The sequence below is a fragment of the Microtus pennsylvanicus genome, chromosome 1, assembly GCF_037038515.1.
Source record: "Microtus pennsylvanicus isolate mMicPen1 chromosome 1, mMicPen1.hap1, whole genome shotgun sequence".
Lineage (NCBI taxonomy): Eukaryota > Metazoa > Chordata > Mammalia > Rodentia > Cricetidae > Microtus > Microtus pennsylvanicus.
In genome coordinates this window covers 164,401,860-164,421,856 of record NC_134579.1, presented here as the reverse complement: position 1 = coordinate 164,421,856, position 19,997 = coordinate 164,401,860, and the positions used below count along the sequence as shown (strand labels likewise).

General features: G+C 45.4%; 1 protein-coding gene across 3 annotated transcripts in view; it reads left to right on the top strand.

The window, feature by feature from the left end:
• Positions 1 to 19,997, top strand: part of Pdss2 (decaprenyl diphosphate synthase subunit 2) — a 242,778-nt gene that overhangs the window by 193,852 nt on the left and 28,929 nt on the right. For all 3 annotated transcript variants that reach the window (XM_075944547.1, XM_075944537.1, XM_075944538.1), the window contains one exon: positions 12,849 to 12,881. In XM_075944547.1, coding sequence (XP_075800662.1) covers positions 12,849 to 12,881 — 33 coding nt within the window. The remainder of the gene's footprint in view (positions 1 to 12,848; positions 12,882 to 19,997) is intronic.

Genomic DNA, 19,997 nt, shown 5'->3' with positions numbered 1-19,997 from the left:
GAAATGTAATCACAATGTTCCATATGGCTTAGAGACTAATATTTATATAACATAAAAATTTAAGTCCTGAATATTTTATAAAAAATGGATTTTGTTTATGAAATGATGCAAATACCATTTAGAGTTAGGAAACATTTTCAATTTTTATTCAAAAATTATTAACCAAAATTGTAAAAGTAGATTCATTGAGCCAAAATGAGAGGAAAATGAAAAGCATTCGAGAGATATCATGCAAAGTTCCACAGGACCCACATGCCGTGGAAATTTGCAGTCAGCCCGCACTGCGCACTGGTCCCAGTCATGCTTGCCCTCCTCACCAAGTTCTTCCTCATGCTTGCCTTCCTCACTGACCTGTTGAGACTTGGCTCTGCTTTCGGGAGTTTGCTCTGGCCTTTGTCCAGCTTTAGCCTAGCGATAAGCGCCTTGCTCAGGTGAACAAGGGCTGTTGTGTGGGTGCTGCTCCCTCTGCACTGCATATTAATGTCGTATTTCTCTATCGTGACCTGAACTCCCTTGCCATTAGCTGGCCTTTGCAGTGTCTTTGAACCACCTCAATCTTATTGCTCTTACCAGCAGCCAGGGAGCAGGCGTATACTGCAGCAGTTCCCCAGGGAACAAGCGAAACACGTGTGGCCTTCCTGCACACTGAGGGGCTTTTGTGGGGCTTACTGCAGTCTGAAATCACAAAGGGATGAACTTCACGAGCATCATCCAGCACCAGTTAGAATATGGACTAATCAAAAAGTTTGATTGAATAGGAGGAAGGTAGGGGGAAGTGTTTGAACATTCAAAAGATTTAAGTATTTCTTTCATGTATCAATGGATAATGTCTAAAATTTTAAAATCAGGAAAGAGCAATATTTGAAAATAGAAGAAAAGACTAAAGAGAAGGACTTAGGGTCTGCAAGGTGCTGAACGTTTTTTTTAAAGAGTTTTATGCATGACTTTTTAAATACTATCCTCTTTATTTCTGTTTTAAAACTATAATTTCACTTAACCTCTGTCATAAAAAAAACCTTTCAGAGATGTGGGCAAAACATACTAAATATTAATTGTAAAAGAAAGAAAATTAAAATTGACCCATTTAAAAAAAATGTGAGATGGGTATGGTGGCTTATGCCTGAAATCTCAGGTAGAAACAAGAGGTTCGGGAGTTCGTGGTCACCCCCAGCTTCACGGGACCCTGCCTCAAACAAACACGTGTATGAAAAGGCTGCGTGAAGTATGAGGCAGCTGAGGTTGTATGCGAGGTTATTCTGACAGCTGAACTGAATCTATGTATGCAGATGGCACTACTAACTCTAATTGGGTTACATTAGAATACATTGCAAATTTACATTTTGGTTGAAAGATGCACTGAGTAAGTTAAATGAAAGCTAGCCGCTCTCCCTTGGAGTTAGAGGTACTTATGAAGCCATAACATAGATATGGGTTATGGGGAAAGCAAGTTGTAAATCTACACAAGAGTGGTCCAGGAACACCCAAATAGTTGGAGAAACGTCCTAAAACCTAAGTCTTTATCCCCTTACTGACTTTAGGTTTAGAGGGAAATGATGTGGAAGAGCATGTTTCCTGAGCATCCACTCAACTCAAGCGGAGCTGGTGTGGAGGCTGGAGAGCACCGAGATGATGCGAGCAGTTTCCACCTCTGCCCCAGGGATTTTGTGGACACTGCTCAGTCCTCATCCCGTGGGAAAGACTGGCTTATCGTCCGTGCACGAGCTTTCCTGTCTGAGTTGTGAAGAAAGAAGCCACAGTAAAGAGAGAGACTCACTCAAAGCAATTAGTTTCTGACTATGTGCTGACCTTATTCTTCAGACTAAAAACTCTTTCCTTGAGTTTTCCTAGTCACCTAGATTGTAGTAACATGTTTGTGTGAACCTCATTAAGATAACGATCTGGTTCCATGAATAACTCAGAGACAGTACACACTATCTGTGTACCATAACTAAATCTCAAAGAGGGTTACTCGATAATCTCCAGTTTGTTCATGTGATTTGTTCTTCCATTATTTCTGTGATCCAGTCTCCCTCCAGTTTTGAATTTGACTGTAAGATCCTGAAGAAGAAGAGTAGCAAGCTCACTTACTAATGACTCCTAACCCTGGCACCGGTGCTTGGAGTTGTCGCCCGTTTGTCCAGAAGTGTCTGCATGGGCATGTGTTTACATTTGCTTGTCTCTGGGTAACGCTGTTGGCGTCAGCCTGTTCTGTCGAATGGAGTCAGCTTGGTGGAAGCAAGGTGCCCGTGGAGGACGGGAGTTAGGCCTGGCCTCTGCCGCATTGTGTAACTGTAATCACATTCTCTCATATCCCTTTTATTATTTTCTGTAAATTTATGGCATTGAACTGGATCACTTATAAACTATGTTTTAGTTCTCAAATTAATCTGAAATGTAGATTTCTTAAGAGATGCAATACAAGAAAAAGAGACATCTCTATTTAAAACTTAAACCAGGACCGGTGAGACGATTCAGCAGTAGAGACGTCTGTGGACAGGCCTAGGGACCCGAGAGCCATCCCTGAGACGTCATCCCCTCCGTTGTCTTCTCACCACCACACTTGATGTGTCTCCCCTACACAATAATCACAGTGGAAATGTCAGGTGTGGTGGCACATGCCTTTCAAACCAGCACTCAGGAGGCAGGGGAAACGGATCTCTGAGCCCAAAGCCAGCCTGGTCTACATAGTCCCGGTGCAGGCTAGCTGCAGTGATGCCGTGTCAGAAGAGAAGGGGCTGGTCGGACGGCCGATGAGCTGAGAGCACCATGGCTCTGGTTCCCTCACCTCCGTGATGATTCGTGTCTGTGACTCCGGCTCCAGGGGCTTTAGTCACAAAGGGTGCACTCATCCACATACAATAAATAAATCTAGAAGAAATTCTTCTGGAAAGAAAATATTGTTTCTGATGTTGGAAGACCCATGTGATATCTCCTTACCACCTGTAAAGCTACTTTCTGCCCTGCTCCAGCAGGTTGGTGTTGTAACTGCTCTTTGATTTTCTGTGCGGAGAGGGAGGACTAGCGACTGGATGCGGACGCAAGCTCGCTTTCTCTTAGTGCCTGTTCGGCAGCGCTGTGAAGCTAGAACAGCACCTTGCAATGTCTCAGGCTCTGCTCCCGCAAAGCTCTGCAGCAGCTGTCCTGATTAGATACTGGGCTGTCAGCCGCTGAGCCCTGAGCATAGACACCCTTCCTCAGGAGACAGTCGGGAACGAAACCGGGCCCGTAACAGCTGAATAGCTGTTGAGCACTGTCTCCATACTAAATTCAACACATCCCTCACTACCTTCATTTTAAATTTAAATTTGTAGCTGCTGAAAAATAATGATGAGGTGAAAATGCAGTTAGTGAATGGGTGATTCACCTGGGGAGGTAAAGTCATTACTCGGTTTTCATTTCACTCTAATAAAGGAAGTGAATCCTTCGGAGAGCCGCAGTGCCCTGACTCTCTCGGGGCGACCAGGGGCTATTGCAGGTCAGCAAGCTTTATTTTTAATGATCCCGCTAGTTTTCTGCTGCCATTGTAAGTCACCTGAAGAAATAAGAATTATGATTATATTCTCGGCTGTTCCTGAAAGTACTGAAATGTCACTTAGGCTTGCCACATTCTGACACTGTCATAACCAGCTGTAAAATACCTTAAGCGCATTCCACATTGCTGTTGCCGAGCTGTAACTCACTTGTCCCTGGATAGCCTCTGTTACTTTTTTTTTTTCCGAGATAGGTTTTCTCTGTAGCTTTGGAGCCTGTCCTGGAACTAGCTCTTGAAGACCAGGCTGGCCTCGAACTCACAGAGATCCACCTGCCTCTGCCTCCGGAGTGCTGGGATTAAAGGCATGTGCACCAGCACCACCCAGCCCTCTGTTACTTTTTATTCAAAAAAGATAACAAAGACTACTAGATAAGTCCACTGTGTAATGGAAAAATTAAAAATGCTGCGAGATCCCCAGCAGCAGCAGGCAGCAGAAATGCTGTAGGTCCCCAAGCGGTGGTAGCCGGCCATGTGGCAGCAGGCAGCGGGGCCCTGAGAGCAGCCAGTCCCAGGCAGAGACGGCTGCCAGTCTTGAAAAGGGGGAGGGGATGAGGGAGAAGTGGGGAGAGGCAGAAGCTGCCTCTTCAAGAGAGGAAGGGGGGAATAGGAGAGACTAAGGCTGTAAGTGGGAAGGAAGACCTGCCTGCCTCAGTGGACGGGAAGGGAGTGGGCGTGGCTTGTCTCTTAAAGAGACAGAACAACCATTACACACTGCATAAAAAAATAGTTTCTTAAATGAAAGAGATACACATTAGAAGTTCTCACAAATTGCAAATGTGAAATTCTCCTAGTTGTTTAAGGTAGTTTGATTCATTTCTGTCTGGAGGGAGGAGTGTGTGTATGATTGATTGAGTCAGGGTCTGATGGATCTCAGGCTACCTCCTAAAATGACCTTGAGCTCCTGATCGTATTTGCCTCGGCTTCCTAAGTGCTGGATTAACAGATTAGACCACCATGCCTGTGCTATTTTGAAGCATTTCTAAGGAAGTAATGTTGTGAGCATTTGAAAGAACTATTTGAGTGACCTTGGATTATGACTGGATATCTTCTGAATTGAAATATTCCTTAAGTAATTCCACCATAGGCTAGAGATGCAGCTCAGTTGTTAGGGTGCTTGCCTAGCGTGTATGAGGCCCTGGGTTCAATCCCCAGCACCACATACAAATAGGCATGGTGGTGTTCACCTGTCATCCTAGCACTCAGGAAGTGTAGACAGGAAGATCACAAGTCAAAGTTTGAGGCCAGCTTGAGCTACTTGAGACTGTCTCAAAACCACGTAAGTAAATTGTAATAAAAAAGAATCCCAGCACTTAGGAGATAGAGGTAGGCAGATTTATAGTCAGAGGCCAGCCTGTGCTGTATATCAAGAATCTGCCTTGGACTGGAGAGATGGCTCAGAGGTTAAGAGCACTGACTGATCTTCCAGAGGGCCCAGGTTCAATCCCTAGCACCCACGTGGCAGTTCATAACCATTTACAACTCCATTGCCGCCTTCTGGCTTCTGTGGGTGCCAGACACATATATGGCACACAGATATACATGCAGCCAAAACATACATTCATACACATAAAATAAAAAAATAGAAAGTATTTTTAAAAAAGAAAAAAAAGACCCTATCTCCAAACAAATGACCACAACTAGTGAACTAGTGTCTGTGTGTGCGTGTGTGTGTGTGTGTGTGTGTGTGTTCATATGTTGTATTGTCAGAGAACAAAGTGACTGACTATAGAGGGTGCAGCAGTAATTTGCCTTAAGGTTTCTTGTTTTATTGAGGTGATAGGAGAAATGTACTGAGATTGTAATGTATAGATGTGTGAATATCATTGTAATTAATGCTGATGGTGGGAGTGGGCCTAAGAAAGAACTTGTGTCCAGTTGTAAGTTGGGACAGGGCTTTGAGAATGGTGACATGGGCTATAGCTCTTGAAGAGAGCTTGATTATGAAGATGGGAATGGTTACGTTGATGGGATTGGAGGAGCAAGAGACCAGTGAAGACACTTTGATGCGTTTTTCTTTGACCTCCCTTAACTTCCCATTTTCATTGGCAATCCTCTGCTTTGGACTTTCCACCATCAACAGGGCCCTCAAAGTGTCTTCACTGGTCTCTTGCCGGACAGAAATCTCAAGGTCCAAATCAGGAGCAGAAGGAGACGAAGCACGAGCAAGGAACTCAGGACCACGAGGGGTGCACCCACACACTGAGACAATGGGGATGTTCTATCGGGAACTCACCAAGGCCAGCTGGCCTAGGTCTGAAAAAGCATGGGATAAACCCGGACTAGCTGAACATAGCGGACAATGAGGAATACTGAGATCTCAAGAACAATCGCAGTGGGTTTTTTGATCCTACTGCATGTACTGGCTTTGTGGGAGTCTAGGCAGTTTGGATGCTCACCTTACGAGACCTAGATAGAGGTGGGCAGTCCTTGGGCTTCCCACAGGTCAGGGAACCCTGATTGCTCTTCGAGCAGATGAGGGAGGGGGACTTGATCGGGGGAGGGGGAGGGAAATGGGAAGCGGTTGCAGGGAGGAGGCAGAAATCCTTAATAAATAAATAAATTTAAAAAAAAAAAAGAAAAATGCATCAGAGCTAAAACTATAAGCTGTGAAGACAATAGAAGAGCCTGCAGGTGGGAGAGGCATAGACAGCCAGGATGCCAAGGTTGGGTAACAGGAAGACGAATGTAAATGGAAAAGCCAGTCTGTTAGATTCTCAACATAGTGTGCTTGAAGTGCACCCTCCAAGTTAATGGCCACTGTCTTGGGACCTTCTGCTGGGCAAAATCACCTCTGTGGTTAGCCTGGTTTCTTGCTCGTGGCTATTCTGAAGCAACAGTAGATTTTTGTTTGTTTGCTTTCTCCTGGCCAAACTGGGCAACTTTAAATTCATGTCTTCCCAAGATTCTCCAAAAGCACCAGAAATCAAGTTGCAAAGGATAATTAAGACCTCTAAGCAGAGAGATTTATTAAATTTGAGAGCTGGTCTCTATGCTTCCCATTTGTGTATTTCTCCTCCGCTTGCCAGCGGACCAGAGGAAGAGACGATGAAGAGCTGCTCCGGCCAGCACTGACATTTCCCTCCTGGTACAGGTCAGCTTTCCCAGATGAAAGGATGGTTCAGTCCATTGTCCAGCAGTTCTGCTCTGAGAATAACTTCCTTGTCAGATGCCTCCCGTGCAGCGTTATTGATAGTCAAAAATGGTTGAGGCCGAATGGAGAGGCTTTCCCTGGGTTTGGCTGCTTTTCAAGCTTTGTAACCGGAAAGCCTGGCAGCAGGAAGCCTGGTTCTTAGCCAGAACGCTGAGCTGCTCTAACTTCATGGCAAGTGGACCTGGCTGGTTTCTGTCTCACACTGTATCCAGACCATTCTGGAGGATGGTGGAGATGTACTTCCCCTTGCTCTGTGCCCTCCGGACCTGCTTTTTAAACATGCACTTCACTTTTCCTCTCAGCGCCTCTCAGTGCATATGCACAGGGACTTGGTTTTCAGGAAGACCTGTTTTCTCCGTACAAGGCAGGAGGCTGAGGCAGGAGGGTTGCCACAAGTTTGAGGTCATTTGCTACAAAATGAAGTCTTGTCTCAAAAAGCAAAACAAAACTGGGGGGGGGCATGGAGAGGATGGGGAATAAGAACATGAGGGAATGGGGTGGTTGAGTTGGGAGAGGGACAGATGATGAACGGGTAACTAGTGGTGGTAGGATTTCCTACAGCAGACAAAGAGGGAGAGCAATGAAAGAGATGTCTTGATAGAGGGAGCCATTATGGGGTTAGAGAGAAACCCCAGCTAAGACGCCTAGCAGTAGTGATTTTGGTGGGGGCCCACATGTGCAGCCAGAGAACAATGACCAGAACCTGGAAGCAACCTAGATGCCCCTCAACTGAAGAATGGATAAAGTCAATGTGGTACATTTACACAATGGAGTATTAGCTCAACTGTGAAAAGCAATGACATTATGAAATTTGCAGGCAAATGGATGGAACTAGAAAAAAAATCATCCTGCGTGAAGTAACCCAGACTCAGAAAGACAAACACGGTGTGTTGTCACCCATAGTGGGTATGAGACGTAAAGCAAAGGACAACCAGGCTACAGTCCACAGCCCCAGAGAAGCCAGGACCCTAAGAGGGATGCATGGATCACCCTGGGAAGGGGAATTAGATGAGATCTTTTAGGTAAACTGGCTTTCTCCTTTATCGGATTGGTGACTACCTTAATTGTCATCATAGAACTTTCATCCAGCAACTGATGGAAGCAGATGCAGAGCTGCACAGTCAAGCAGTGGGCCAAGCTCCTGGAGTCTAGTCAAAGAGAGGGATGAGGGATTATTTGAGCAAGGAGGGATCAAGATCATGATGGGGAAAACCACCAAGACATCTGACCTGAGTTCGTGGGAGCTCATGAACTCTGAGTGGACAGCTGGGGAGCCTGCATAGGATCAAACTAGGCCCTCTGCATGTGGGTGACAGTTGTGTAGTTTGATCTGATTGTGGACCATGGCAGCAGGGCCAGGATCTATGCCTGGTGCATGAGTTGGCTTTTTGGAGCCCGTTCCTTATGGTTGGATGCCTTGCTCAGCCTTGATTCATGGGGGAGGAATTTGGTACTACCTCAACTTGATGTGCCAGGCTTTGTTGACTCTCCTGGGAGGCTTTACCCTTTCTGAGGAGTGGATAGGAGGTGGGGAAGAGGGGGGCAGGAGGCAGGGACAGAGGGGAAACTGGGGTTGGTATGTAAAATGAATAAAAAATTTCAAAGAAAAAAAGGTGTCCCAATATGCAGCTTTCAAAATGTAGACAATAGTAATTGGAAACTGGAAACCATTTATGTAATCTCATCCCTCTTTGTTACCTGACTTACAAGAAGCAGAAGCCCACCCTGTGCCTCCATTACTTAACCAGCAGGCATGAATCTGCCTGCCGTGGTCCCGGTGGACCTGAGCATAACCTCTTGAGGTGAATCCCTTCCTGCACCCTCCGGATCAGATCCTGCTCTGGCGGAGCTCTTGTAGGCTGCATTGTTTTACAGTGCTCACAAGGCTGAGGAGTTCCCCTGTGCTGGCAGCACTGAGCGTGTTCTTGTCTATTGTTGTATTTTTAAAAGATAAAACAAGGTTCAAACTCCACATTCTCTGTGAACTGCTAAAGACTGGGAAAAATTACTTTCTCTGCTCATGACCTGGATTGAAAAGCACACCTACAGGCAAAGAGATGAGTGAATCCCTTCCAAAGACCCTCCTAATGAAGCCCCCAGGGAGTGCAAGGTAGAATTCACCGGGGTTGAGAGATGAGCGCTGTGGCAGGGGGAGGTGCCGGACTAGAGCTGGATCACAGCATTATTTTGCGTTAGCCTGTTTTGGGCCCCTCGGAAAAAGACATTTTAACAGTATCTTGCTTGCTGGAAATGCACATGACAAGTGGCAGATGTCAGAGAACGGGATTATACACTGTATTCTCCTCGGGACCTAAGGAGTCCACGGAGAAGGGGATTTACACACTGTATTCTCCTCGGGACCTAAGGAGTCCACGGAGAAGGGGGTTACACACTGTATTCTCCTCGGGACCTAAGGAGTCCACAGAGAAGGGGATTACACACTGCATTTCCTCGGGACCTAAGCAGTCCACGGAGAAGGGGGTTACACACTGTATTCTCCTTAGTACCTAAGGAGTCTACAGAGAAGGGGATTACACACTGCATTTCCTCGGGACCTAAGCAGTCCACGGAGAAGGGGGTTACACACTGTATTCTCCTCGGGACCTAAGGAGTCCACGGAGAAGGGGGTTACACACTGTATTCTCCTCAGGACCTAAGGAGTCCACGGAGGAGGAGGTTACACACTATATTCTTCTCGGGACCTAAGGAGTCCACGGAGAAGGGGGGGTCACACACTGTATTCTCCTCGGGACCTAAGGAGTCCACGGAGAAGGGGGTTACACACTGTATTCTCCTTGGGACCTAAGGAGTCTACAAAGAAGGGGATTACACACTGTATTCTCCTCGGGACCTAAGAAGTCCACAGAGAAGTGGGGGTTACACACTGTATTCTCCTTGGGACCTAAGGAGTCTACAAAGAAGGGGATTACACACTGTATTCTCCTCGGGACCTAAGAAGTCCACGGAGAAGTGGGGGTTACACACTGTATTCTCCTCGGGACCTAAGGAGTCCACTAGCTGTTCTCCTCAGTTAACACAGATGCAGAAAGCAGCATAATCAGGAAGGATGCTAGACAGAGAGCAGGCCAGTGGTCTCAGACAAATCAGAGTCTCAGACAGGGAACTGGAATATCTGCTTCTCACAAGCTACCTGGGGGATTCTAAAAACACCAGCCCAGAATCTGAGAGATCCCAGAATTGGGGAACTACTAATCGTCCAGTGTTTTTTTTTAATTTTTATATTTGCTTACTTATTGTGTGTGTCTGAGTATCTGTGTGCCCCAAGCATGCACGTGTGGGGGCCGACATGTGCAGGTCAGAGAACAGCTCGTGGGAGTCGGTCCTCTCATCCCACCATGCCATGGATGGAATTCAGGTTACCAGACTCGGCAGCAAGCACCGTTACCCCCCTTAGCCATCTCACCACCCTAGTCCAGTATTCTTCCATTCCAAATCCAGTTAAGGTCTAGAAGCCATATTTTCTAGAAGTCTCCCAACACATCTATCTTCCAAAAAAGTCACAGGTCTTCTAGAGTGGGTGCAATTAAGACCTTAGAGTATTTGCTGTCCTCAGGAAACGGCCCTCCCCTCCGAGGCTGGGTGAAGTCTCTGGTGGTCACCTCATTCCGTGCTAGTCTCTTTGCTCTTGTATTTGTTTTGTGTGTGCTCATGTGACAATCAGGACACATGTTGAAGGTGCTGATTCTCTCCTTCCACCACGTGGGTCCCATGGATCAAACTCTGGTCACCCAGCTTGGTGACAAGTGTCTCTTCTCAATGAGCCTTATTACCATCCCCAGTCTTTTGTTTCAATTTTGATTTTTGGGAGTCAGTTCCCTCCATCATGGGGCTTCTGGAGAGACAGAACCAGATTGACGGGATTTTCACTTGCTACACCATCTCACTGGCCCTTCTTTGCGCCTCTTCAACTTCTTCAAAGGGGAATTCTCTCTCTCTCTCTCTCTCTCTCTCTCTCTCTCTCTCTCTCTCTCTCTCTCTCTCTCTCTGTGTGTGTGTGTGTGTGTGTGTGTGTGTGTGTGTGTGTGTGTGTGTGTGTGAAAGGACAGTTTATAGGTCTCAGTTCTCTTTCTACCATGAGGGTCTTGGGAGTCAACTCAGGTCATCAGGCTTGGCGCTAAGCCCCCTTACCCCTGGAGCCGCATCTGACAGTCCGAGTTGGAGGCCTTTAATTAGTGCTGCTGGATCATTCCTGATTTCATCCTTTGTTCTACGTTAACAGAGCCTTTGAGGTTGTTTTGGAAGGTTGCAGTTTAGATTCCCTATTATCTACCTGTAAATAGAAAATGAAAACGGCATTGGACAATATGGGTAAACTTACTTGGAGCTAGTACGATGGCTCAGTGTATAAGAGCACTTGCTTTACAAGCGTAAGAGTCTGGGACCCTGAGTTCAGATACCAGACATCCGCATAAAGAAGCCTGTGTGCCTGCACGTGCCTGCAACCCAAGTGTTAAAGGGCAAAGACAGGTGCGTCCCAAGAACTCACTGTCCGGCTATCCTAGCCAGAAATGAGAGCTTCTGGCTGAGTGAGAGACCCTGTAGCAAGTCAATAAGGTGGAACAGTCAGACGATAGCCTCCCTTTGCTCTGACCTCCACATATGTGCAGAATGGCCATATACACCCACACGCTCACACACATACAGCACACACACGCACACATTTGTAAGGCATTAGCTGTATATTAACTCATCCAACTTCCCTAGAGGCGGTACACTAGGTCAGTCTCTGCGCTAGACAGTACACAAGCAACACAGTTAAATAGAAAACATCCATCTCTCCAACCGCTCATTCAGCCAGACACTAATCTAGTGAGCAAGGAGAAGCACTTTCCTGACCTTTGTGGAGCTTCACTTCGAGAGGGATATTTCATGGGACAATGGGGAGACTTGAATATGTAGGTTAAGGTTTTAGTTTGATGGCTACCACATGGTTCTATCTGAAATAGCCCATGAATGCTCAACCTGTGCTGAAGCCAGCCTGGTGAAGAGTCATGACAAATCCAGATGGAGTGTACATATGCTTAGAGTCCTGCTCTTTCAACTTTTACTTTAAAATTTTTATAGACAGGGCCGGGATAGACCTCTGAATAAACTGCGATGTAATCGTGAGGACCTGAGTTTGAATCACTGACGCATGTGTAAAAGATGGGTGTGGCGCCACATGTCTGGAACCCCAGCACTGGGGAGCTGAGACAGGTGCACCCTGAGAACTTGCTCTCCAGCCAAAAAGAAAGTAGTGTGTCCAGGCATGTGTACATGCCTTTCAACCTAGCATTCAGGAGAGATCAACAGATTTCTGTGAGGTTAAGACCAGCCTCGTATACATAGCAAGTTCCAGGCTAGTCAGGACTACACAGCGAGACCCTATCTCAAAAAATACATAAGGTAGAGAGGTGATTGATGGAATTAAAGAAAACATATTAATATCAACCTCTACCCACCACGTATGCCTATGCCTTCAGGGACAGAGAGAGAGAGAGAGAGAGAGAGAGAGAGAGAGAGAGAATGCTGTAGGCATATGCATGTAATGTGTGCATGTGTGTTTTTGTTTGTATATGTATAAATTTCAAACAAAAGTTGAAAGAACTCTTCAGATGTACATATATATGAATATATAGAAAGAGAAATCGCTAGCTATATGATTATGTATATAGTTCAATATATGTTAAATAAAACAGGAGGTTTGGGGAAAAGGAATTGAATTTTATTCTTTTTTAATATTTCTACTACTTTTAATTGTGGGGCGAGTATGTGCATGTGAGTGCAGGTGGCTGCTGAGACTAGACGCATCCGCTGCCCCTGGAACTGCAGTTCCAGGTGATTGAAGACCTCCTGACATGGAAGAGCAGTGCATGCTCTTAACCAGGGAGCTATTTTTCCAGCCCCATGAATTTTATCCTTTAAGAAACAAAACAAACCAGGCAGTGGTGACGCACACCTTTAATTCAAGCACTCAGGAGGCAGAGACAGGCAGATCTCTGTGAGTTCAAGGCCAACCTGGTCTACAGAATGAGTTCCTGGATAGGCTCCAGGCCTCAAAACCATGTCTTGAAAAGGGGGGGGGGGACAAAAACACAAAACACTAGAATATTCCTAAAAGGGAGTGAAAAACAGAACTAACTATTTTCTTCTTTTCTCTTTTAGGCTCAAGAAAAAGGAAGACTAAACTACACCAAGGTGGGTCTATTTTATGCATACTACTACTATCTGCTTTACAGGTGGTCACTTTTATATCTAAACGGTCAAAAAGGAAGCATTATGACTAAGCATGGTGACACTAACTTTTAATCTCAGCACTCTGGAGGCAAAAACAATCCAGAGCTCTGTAAGCTTAGGCCAGCCTCATCTGCAAAGAGACTGCCATTCCAGCCAGACCTACATAGTGAGACCACCTCAAAAATAAATAAATAAACAAAATGGATTTGATTGCCAGAACCTGAATCATGGCACACAGCCATTTGTGACTCCAGTCCCAAGGAATACAACACCCTCTTCTCTCTCACATACATGGTGTAAAACATACATGCAAGCAAAACACCCATACACTTAAGAAATAATGTCACTTTTTAATTTAAAAAATAAGTTATAGGGCTGGAGAGAAGGCTCAGAGGTTAAGAGCACTGACTGCTCTTCCAGAGGTCCTGAGTTCAAGTCCCAGCAACCACATGATGGCTCACAACCATCTATGAGATCTGGTGCCCTCTTCTGGTCTGCAGGTGTACATGCAGGCATAACACCGTATACATAATAAATAAAATTAAAAAAAGAATTATTAAAAAAAATAAGTTATAAAGAATCATGATGTTTAAAGCTATGAGATTGCCATTAGCAGATAAAATAAGATTCATTCAACAATGTGTGTATTTATTCCATACAGTGTGTTAGATATTGGGAATAAAATGGTGAGGGCCAGCAAGATGGCTCAGCAGGTAAAGGTGCTTCCAGCCAAGCAGATCAAAGCTAAGCCTGGTGATTTGAGTTAAATCCCAAAACCCACATGATAGAAGGAAAGAACCAGCTCTTCAAAGATGGAGGGCATTAAGTGGTTAGAAGCAGCAGGCATGCTAGCTAAGTATCTCCTCTAATGCATCATGGGGGCCCTGCCTTCACAACCTCACCTGGTCCTGATTGCACCCTAAAGGTTCCTCCTCCAAAAATCATCAGCATATCAAATAGGGAACCAAGTTGGGGGCACATTCAAACCATACTACCAGTGGCATGTTGTGTAGCATGGAACTTGTATGAGCACAAGTTCCACACCACCTGTGGGGCTTTTGAAAGCACACACAAAAAGCACATTGTATTATGATATGTCTTACTGTCCTACATGGAGCTTTACTGCTACGAAGAGACAGCATGACCACAGCAACTCTTATAAAGGAAAGCATTTAACTGGGGCTCACTTATAGCTTCAGAAGTTTAGTTTGTTATCGTCATGACAAGAAGCATGGAGGCATGCAGGCAGGCATGGTGCTAGGGAAGGAGCTGAGAGTTCTACATCTTGATCCACAAGCAACAGAAAGTGAACTGTGTGCCATGCTGGGTATAGCATGCTGTGGGTTAATGCTCTTGTACCCTGTAAAGATTTGTCACTCGCTATGTTCAGCGAGTCCAGTTTTCCTTTGGGTTCACCTTCTTATTTAGCTTCTCTAGGATCACGAATTATAGGCTCAATGTCCTTTATTTATGGCTAGAAACCAAATATGAGTGAGTACATCCCATGTTCCTCTTTTTGGGTCTGGCTTACCTCACTCAGGATAGTGGTTTCTATTTCCGTCCATTTGTATGCAAAATTCAAGAAGTCATTGTTTTTTACTGCTGAGTAGTACTCTAATATGTATATATTCCATACTTTCTTCATCCATTCTTCCATTGAAGGGCATCTAGGTTGTTTCCAGGTTCTGTCTATTACAAATAATGCTGCTATGAACATAGTTGAGCATATACTTTTGTTGTATGATAGGGCATCTCTTGGGTATATTTCCAAGAGTGACTACTGAGAACTCAAGAACAATAGCAATGGATTTTTGATCCTACTGCACGTACTGGCTTTGTGGGAGCCTAGGCAGTTTGGATGCTCACCTTACTAGACCTGGATGGAGGTGGGTGATCCTTGGACTTCCCACAGAGCAGGGAACCCTGATTGCTCTTTGGGCTGACGAGGAAGGGGGACTTGATTGGGGGAGGGGGAGGGAAATGGGAGGCGGTGGCAGGGAGGAGGCAGAAATCTTTAATAAATAAATTTAAAAAAAAAGATTTGTCACTCGTATTGGTTTAATAAAATGCTGGTTGGCCAGTAGCCAGGCAGGAAGTATAGGTGTGGCTACCAGACTAGGAGAATTCTGGGAAGAGGAAAGTCTCAATCTGCAGTCATAAGTCAGATACAGGGGAATCAAGATGAGAATGACTCACTGAGAAAAGGTACCAAGCCATGCGGCTAAACAGAGACAAGAATTATGGGTTAATTTAAGTTGTAAGAGCTAGTTAATAATAAGCCTGAGCTAAAAGGCCAAATAGTTTATAATTAATGTAGGCCTCTGTGTCTTTCTTTGGACCTAAAAGGCTATGAAACTGGGCAGGACAGAAACCTCCATATACAAATGGAACCAGCGTGGGGCAACTACATTCACATAAAACTTGAGAGAGCTTGGGAAGGAATTCTAGACACAAAAGAACAGAGTTAAACATGGTTTCTTGGTAGCAATATTTTCTTTTTATATATTTTTAATACGTTTTTATTGATTTTATTGAGCTATACATTTTTCTCTGCTCCCCTCCCTTTTTCTCCCCTCCCCTTCAACCCTCTCCCATGGTCCCTATGTTCCCAATTTACTCAGGAGATCTCGTCTTTTTCTACTTCCCATGTAGATTAGATCCATGTATATCTCTCTTAGGGTCCTCATTATTGTCTTGGTTCTCTGGGATTGTGATTTGTAGGCTGGTTTTCTTTGCTTTATGTTTAAAAGCCACTTATGAGTGAGTACATATGATAATTGTCTCTCTGGGTCTGGGTTATGTCACTCAATATGATGTTTTCTAGCTCCACCCATTTGCCTGGCAGCAGCATTTTCTCGGGTGGGCTCTGTGTCTCCCTCAAGAGAGGCTTCCTGACTCCACATTAGAGCAAAAACTGCAGCTTTTTTAAGAAGTCCTGCCACCAAACACTTAACTGGTGTTTCTGAGCAGCCAGCGGCATGCTTCTACCCGGAGCCCTTGGTTTTCAGCAGGGTGTAACTCACACTCGGTGGTATACCTTAGTCCACTTTACTCACCTGTCCTGCTGGCGCTGTCATCCTACCATAAGTCATGGGAGAAAGTGCACCCATATTACTGTGTGTTTTTACCAGATCATACCAGTGCCAAATTCTGTATTTTCTCATATCCTGCCTCTTCCCTTGCTTAGGCTCATATCTCCTCATCTGAACCACTGAAAATCCTATCACCTGGGCTCTCTGCCTCTTTTGTCAGAATAGACCCATTGCCAGGTAGAATGTCTAAACCTCAGTGCTCCTTCAAACCCCCTGATGGCTCCACACTGTCTGCTGGATGCTCAGAGCTTGCCAGGCTGGCATGTGTAAGGTTGTGTAACCCATCTCTAGAAAGACTCCAGCGTCACCCTAGCAGCACCAAATCACATCTGCACACTGTTTGTTCTCTGTGTCTTTTGTTTTGTCTTGTTTTGTTCCTGGGGATTGAACCTAGGGCCTCACTCACACTAGGCAAACCCTCTACCACTTAGCCACATCTCCAGCTCCTCTTCTTATTTTTTATTTTGAAATAGTCTCACTGTGACCCAGACTGGCCTTGAACTTACACTACTAGCCTCAGCCTCCCAAGTAGCTGGAATTATAGGCTTGCATCGACAGGCCTGGCTTAGTTTTCTCCGTCTTGGCTCTTACTGTCTGCTCTGCTTGGAAGATGCTTCTCCTCGTTTCTGGCTCCTTCTGTCCCTCCTATAATGTAAATTTTAGGATCATTGCCTATAAGGAGGCCTCTGCGCTTGTACAGGCTGGATTAGATATGTCCCTCAATCTTTAACAGTGTGCATCTCTCACTGTGTCTTCTCCGTTGACTGACAGTGGCCCATGATGAGATCGTAGACTGTGAGCTCTTCTAGGGCAGGGACAGTGCTGGCTTAGGTTTGTCTTTGTTTGGTTTGTGGGGAGGTATTTGGTTGGTTGGTTTTTGTTTGTTGGTGTTTGCGTTTGGCCTCTGGCTCCTAACACTTGCTGCTTCGTACTGAGTGAATGGAGCCCATGCAGAAATAGAGGGCACTTTGGAGTAAGGCAGGAAGAAGTAAACTGCAGAGAAAGCTGGTCCAGGGCTTTTCATCTCAGCGCAGAGCTAAGCAAACGAAGGAAACTAGTTTGAAGATAAAGGATGGGTCTTACTAAAGGTGAGGAAAACTAGTTTGAAGATAAAGGAAGCATGAATCAGAAGGGAGCGGGAAGTGACTGTTGAGCACTGAAGCTTGTTTGTGACTTAAGGACTTAATACAATTTCTTTGTTTTTTTTAATTTGTATTTTTATGTACATTGGTGTCAATGTGAGGGTACCAGATCCCCTAGAACTGGAGTTGCAGACAGTTGTGAGCTGCCATGAGGGTGCTGGGAATTGAACCTGGGTTCTCTGGAAGCGCAGACCATTATGCTCTTAACTGCCGACCCATCTCTCGGGCCTCATAGAATTTCTTATCAAAGAAGCACTTTGATAGGTGGGTTGTGGTGGTGTACACCTCTAATCCCAGCATGAGGGAGGCACAGTTTGAATCTTTGCAAATTTGAGCCAGTTTGGCCTACATAATGAGTTCTAGACCAGCTAGGGCTACATATAGTAAGACCTTGTCTCAAAAAAGAAAGAGAGGAAGGAAGGGAGGGAGGGAGGGAGGGAGGGAGGGAGGGAGGGAGGGAGGGAGGGAGGGAGGGAGGGCATTTCTAGACCAAGCAGTGTCTGTACTACCAACTTACTGCAGAACCTGGTGTGCGTCACTTAATTACCTTGTACTTTGCTGTGCTAATCCCTCGAGGACCACATGAACAAGAGTCCACAGGCTGACATCACAAGTTCCCTGACTCAAGCCTCCCTGTAGACACTCCTCTCTTCCTTAGCATCATCCTGATCTAAGATGATCACTTCCCAGTAGAATGAGAATGTTCTGAAAGCAGCAGCCTGTCTGCCCTGGCCTCCCAGTACTTCAGTGTGTGTGTGTGTGTGTGTGTGTGTGTGTGTGTGTGTGTGTGTGTGTGCGCGCGCGATGGCCGCAGCTGGAGGCTCAGAAATGCAAGCGGATACTGATGTAGAATATGGCCCATCCCCTGCTTGCCTCAGTTGCCTTTCCCAGAGCCCAGTCACTTGTATTTCTCAGCGGACAAAAAGTGCTCCCTGACTTTCTAGTGCTACTGTGACAGTTAAAGAGAAAACAACAGTGAACTGGAGGGATTGCAGCCTTGTCACCCTGGCACAAGCGTAAGCCCGAGGATTACAGGGGGAGGAGGGAAATTTTGTCCTCTCTAGGGTGATAGATGGTCAAAGGCGCAGCTTGTGGTGCAGTGCACTGTGGGGCTTGGGGGCACTAATGTGCAGACTTCAAGTCTCCGCCTCTCTGTTCTGCTTGGTGTGGTCTCATTGCTATTGATTGATGTTTGCTCTAGCTAGTGCAGGCAGCACGGCTGGCGGCGTGGGGTTCCCTGATAGGATTATCTACAAGATGGAATTTGAAGAACTCAGCAGCCATTTCAGGAGATTGTGCTGAAACTCACTTGCTGCTGAAATTTTCTTCATTCCCAAGAGCCTAATTTTATCCAAAAAGAAAAAAATCAGTTTCAGAAAACCATAAAAAATTAATTTCAATTGTTCATGCTAGCTTTATATCCCATCACTCAAATTCAGTCAGAGATGAGGAGGATGGAAGGGAGGGTGGAAAAGGTGATCATTTTTAAATCAGTCCAGCGTGATTTTCAGAATGCCTTTCACATTCACTTGGTAAGATATTACGTTTCTTTTTCTTTTTCATTTGGGCATGTATTTAGCTTTGTAACAGGATTTCACTATGTAACCCAAACTGACCTAAAATTCCTCAGCCTCCTGCCTCAGCTTTCTGAGTGCTAGAATTACAGGCATGTGCCACCACACCTGGCTTCCCATTACTTTTTTTTCTCTCTTCTTTTTTTTTTTTTTTTTTTTTGAGACAAGGTTTCTCTGTTGCTTTGGAGCCTATCCTGGAACTAGCTCTAGTAGACCAGACTGGCCTTGAACTCACAGAGATCTGCCTGTCTGGAATTAAAGGCATACGCCACCACTGCCCGGCCCTCTGTTACTTTTTAATTGAGTTTTGGTTGTAGTGGATCCTGGATATGAATGTTTTATGGTGACTTTCTTCTTAAGATAAGTACCCAGCAAATTTCCATTCATTAAATCCTTCTTTCTAAGGTAGATGGGCAAGGGTGGCAGTTCTGGAGTGTTAGGTGAAAACAAAAGCTCTGTCTGACTTGTACAGTAAAGATTCCAGAAAGGGGGACTGGAGAGATGGCTCAGCATCTAAGAACATTGGCTGCTCTTCCAGACGACCTGGTTCAATTCCCAGCACCCACACAGCTGCAACTCCATTTGCAGGGGATCCTACACTCTCACACAGACCTGCAGGCCAAACACCAATGCTCATAAAATTAAAAAGAAAGAGAGAGAGAGAGAGAGAGAGAGAGAGAGAGAGAGAGAACTCCTAAAAGGAATTTGTAAGATGTGATCTACTTACCAAAACTAAATTGTGACCAAGTAGCTAGTGCCAAGATTTGGTCTTGTACGCGGTGCTGTGGGGTAGTTAGTGACCATGTGTCACTGGGTGGTTAGCTCTCAGGCTCCTCCCTATCCATCAGCACTGCTGATTCTGCTCGGGGCTGGATGGAAGAATGCCTGCCACCTCCTGAACTGCAGAGCCTCTCAGACCCTGGGTAGCGCTAAGTCTGGAACAGAGCCTCTCAGACCCTGGGTAGCGCTAGGTCTGGAACAGAGCCTCTCAGACCACATTCACACTTGGTTTGCTATGGCAACTACTAAACGTGTCTAAAAGAAAATGAATATGTTGACTACTTTTCCTTAGAAAAACATCTACAAACGTCTGTGTATTTCCCCCAGCTGGAGCTGAGCGTATGCCTGTAGTTGAGCTGACTGCTCCTTGAAATAAGCATGCTGCTAAAAGACTGGGGCAGATGGTATTTTTACCACTTCAGGCAAAACATGGCACCTATGGTTCGACTTTCTACAATTTTAATTTTTTAACATTTTCAAGATGGCTTG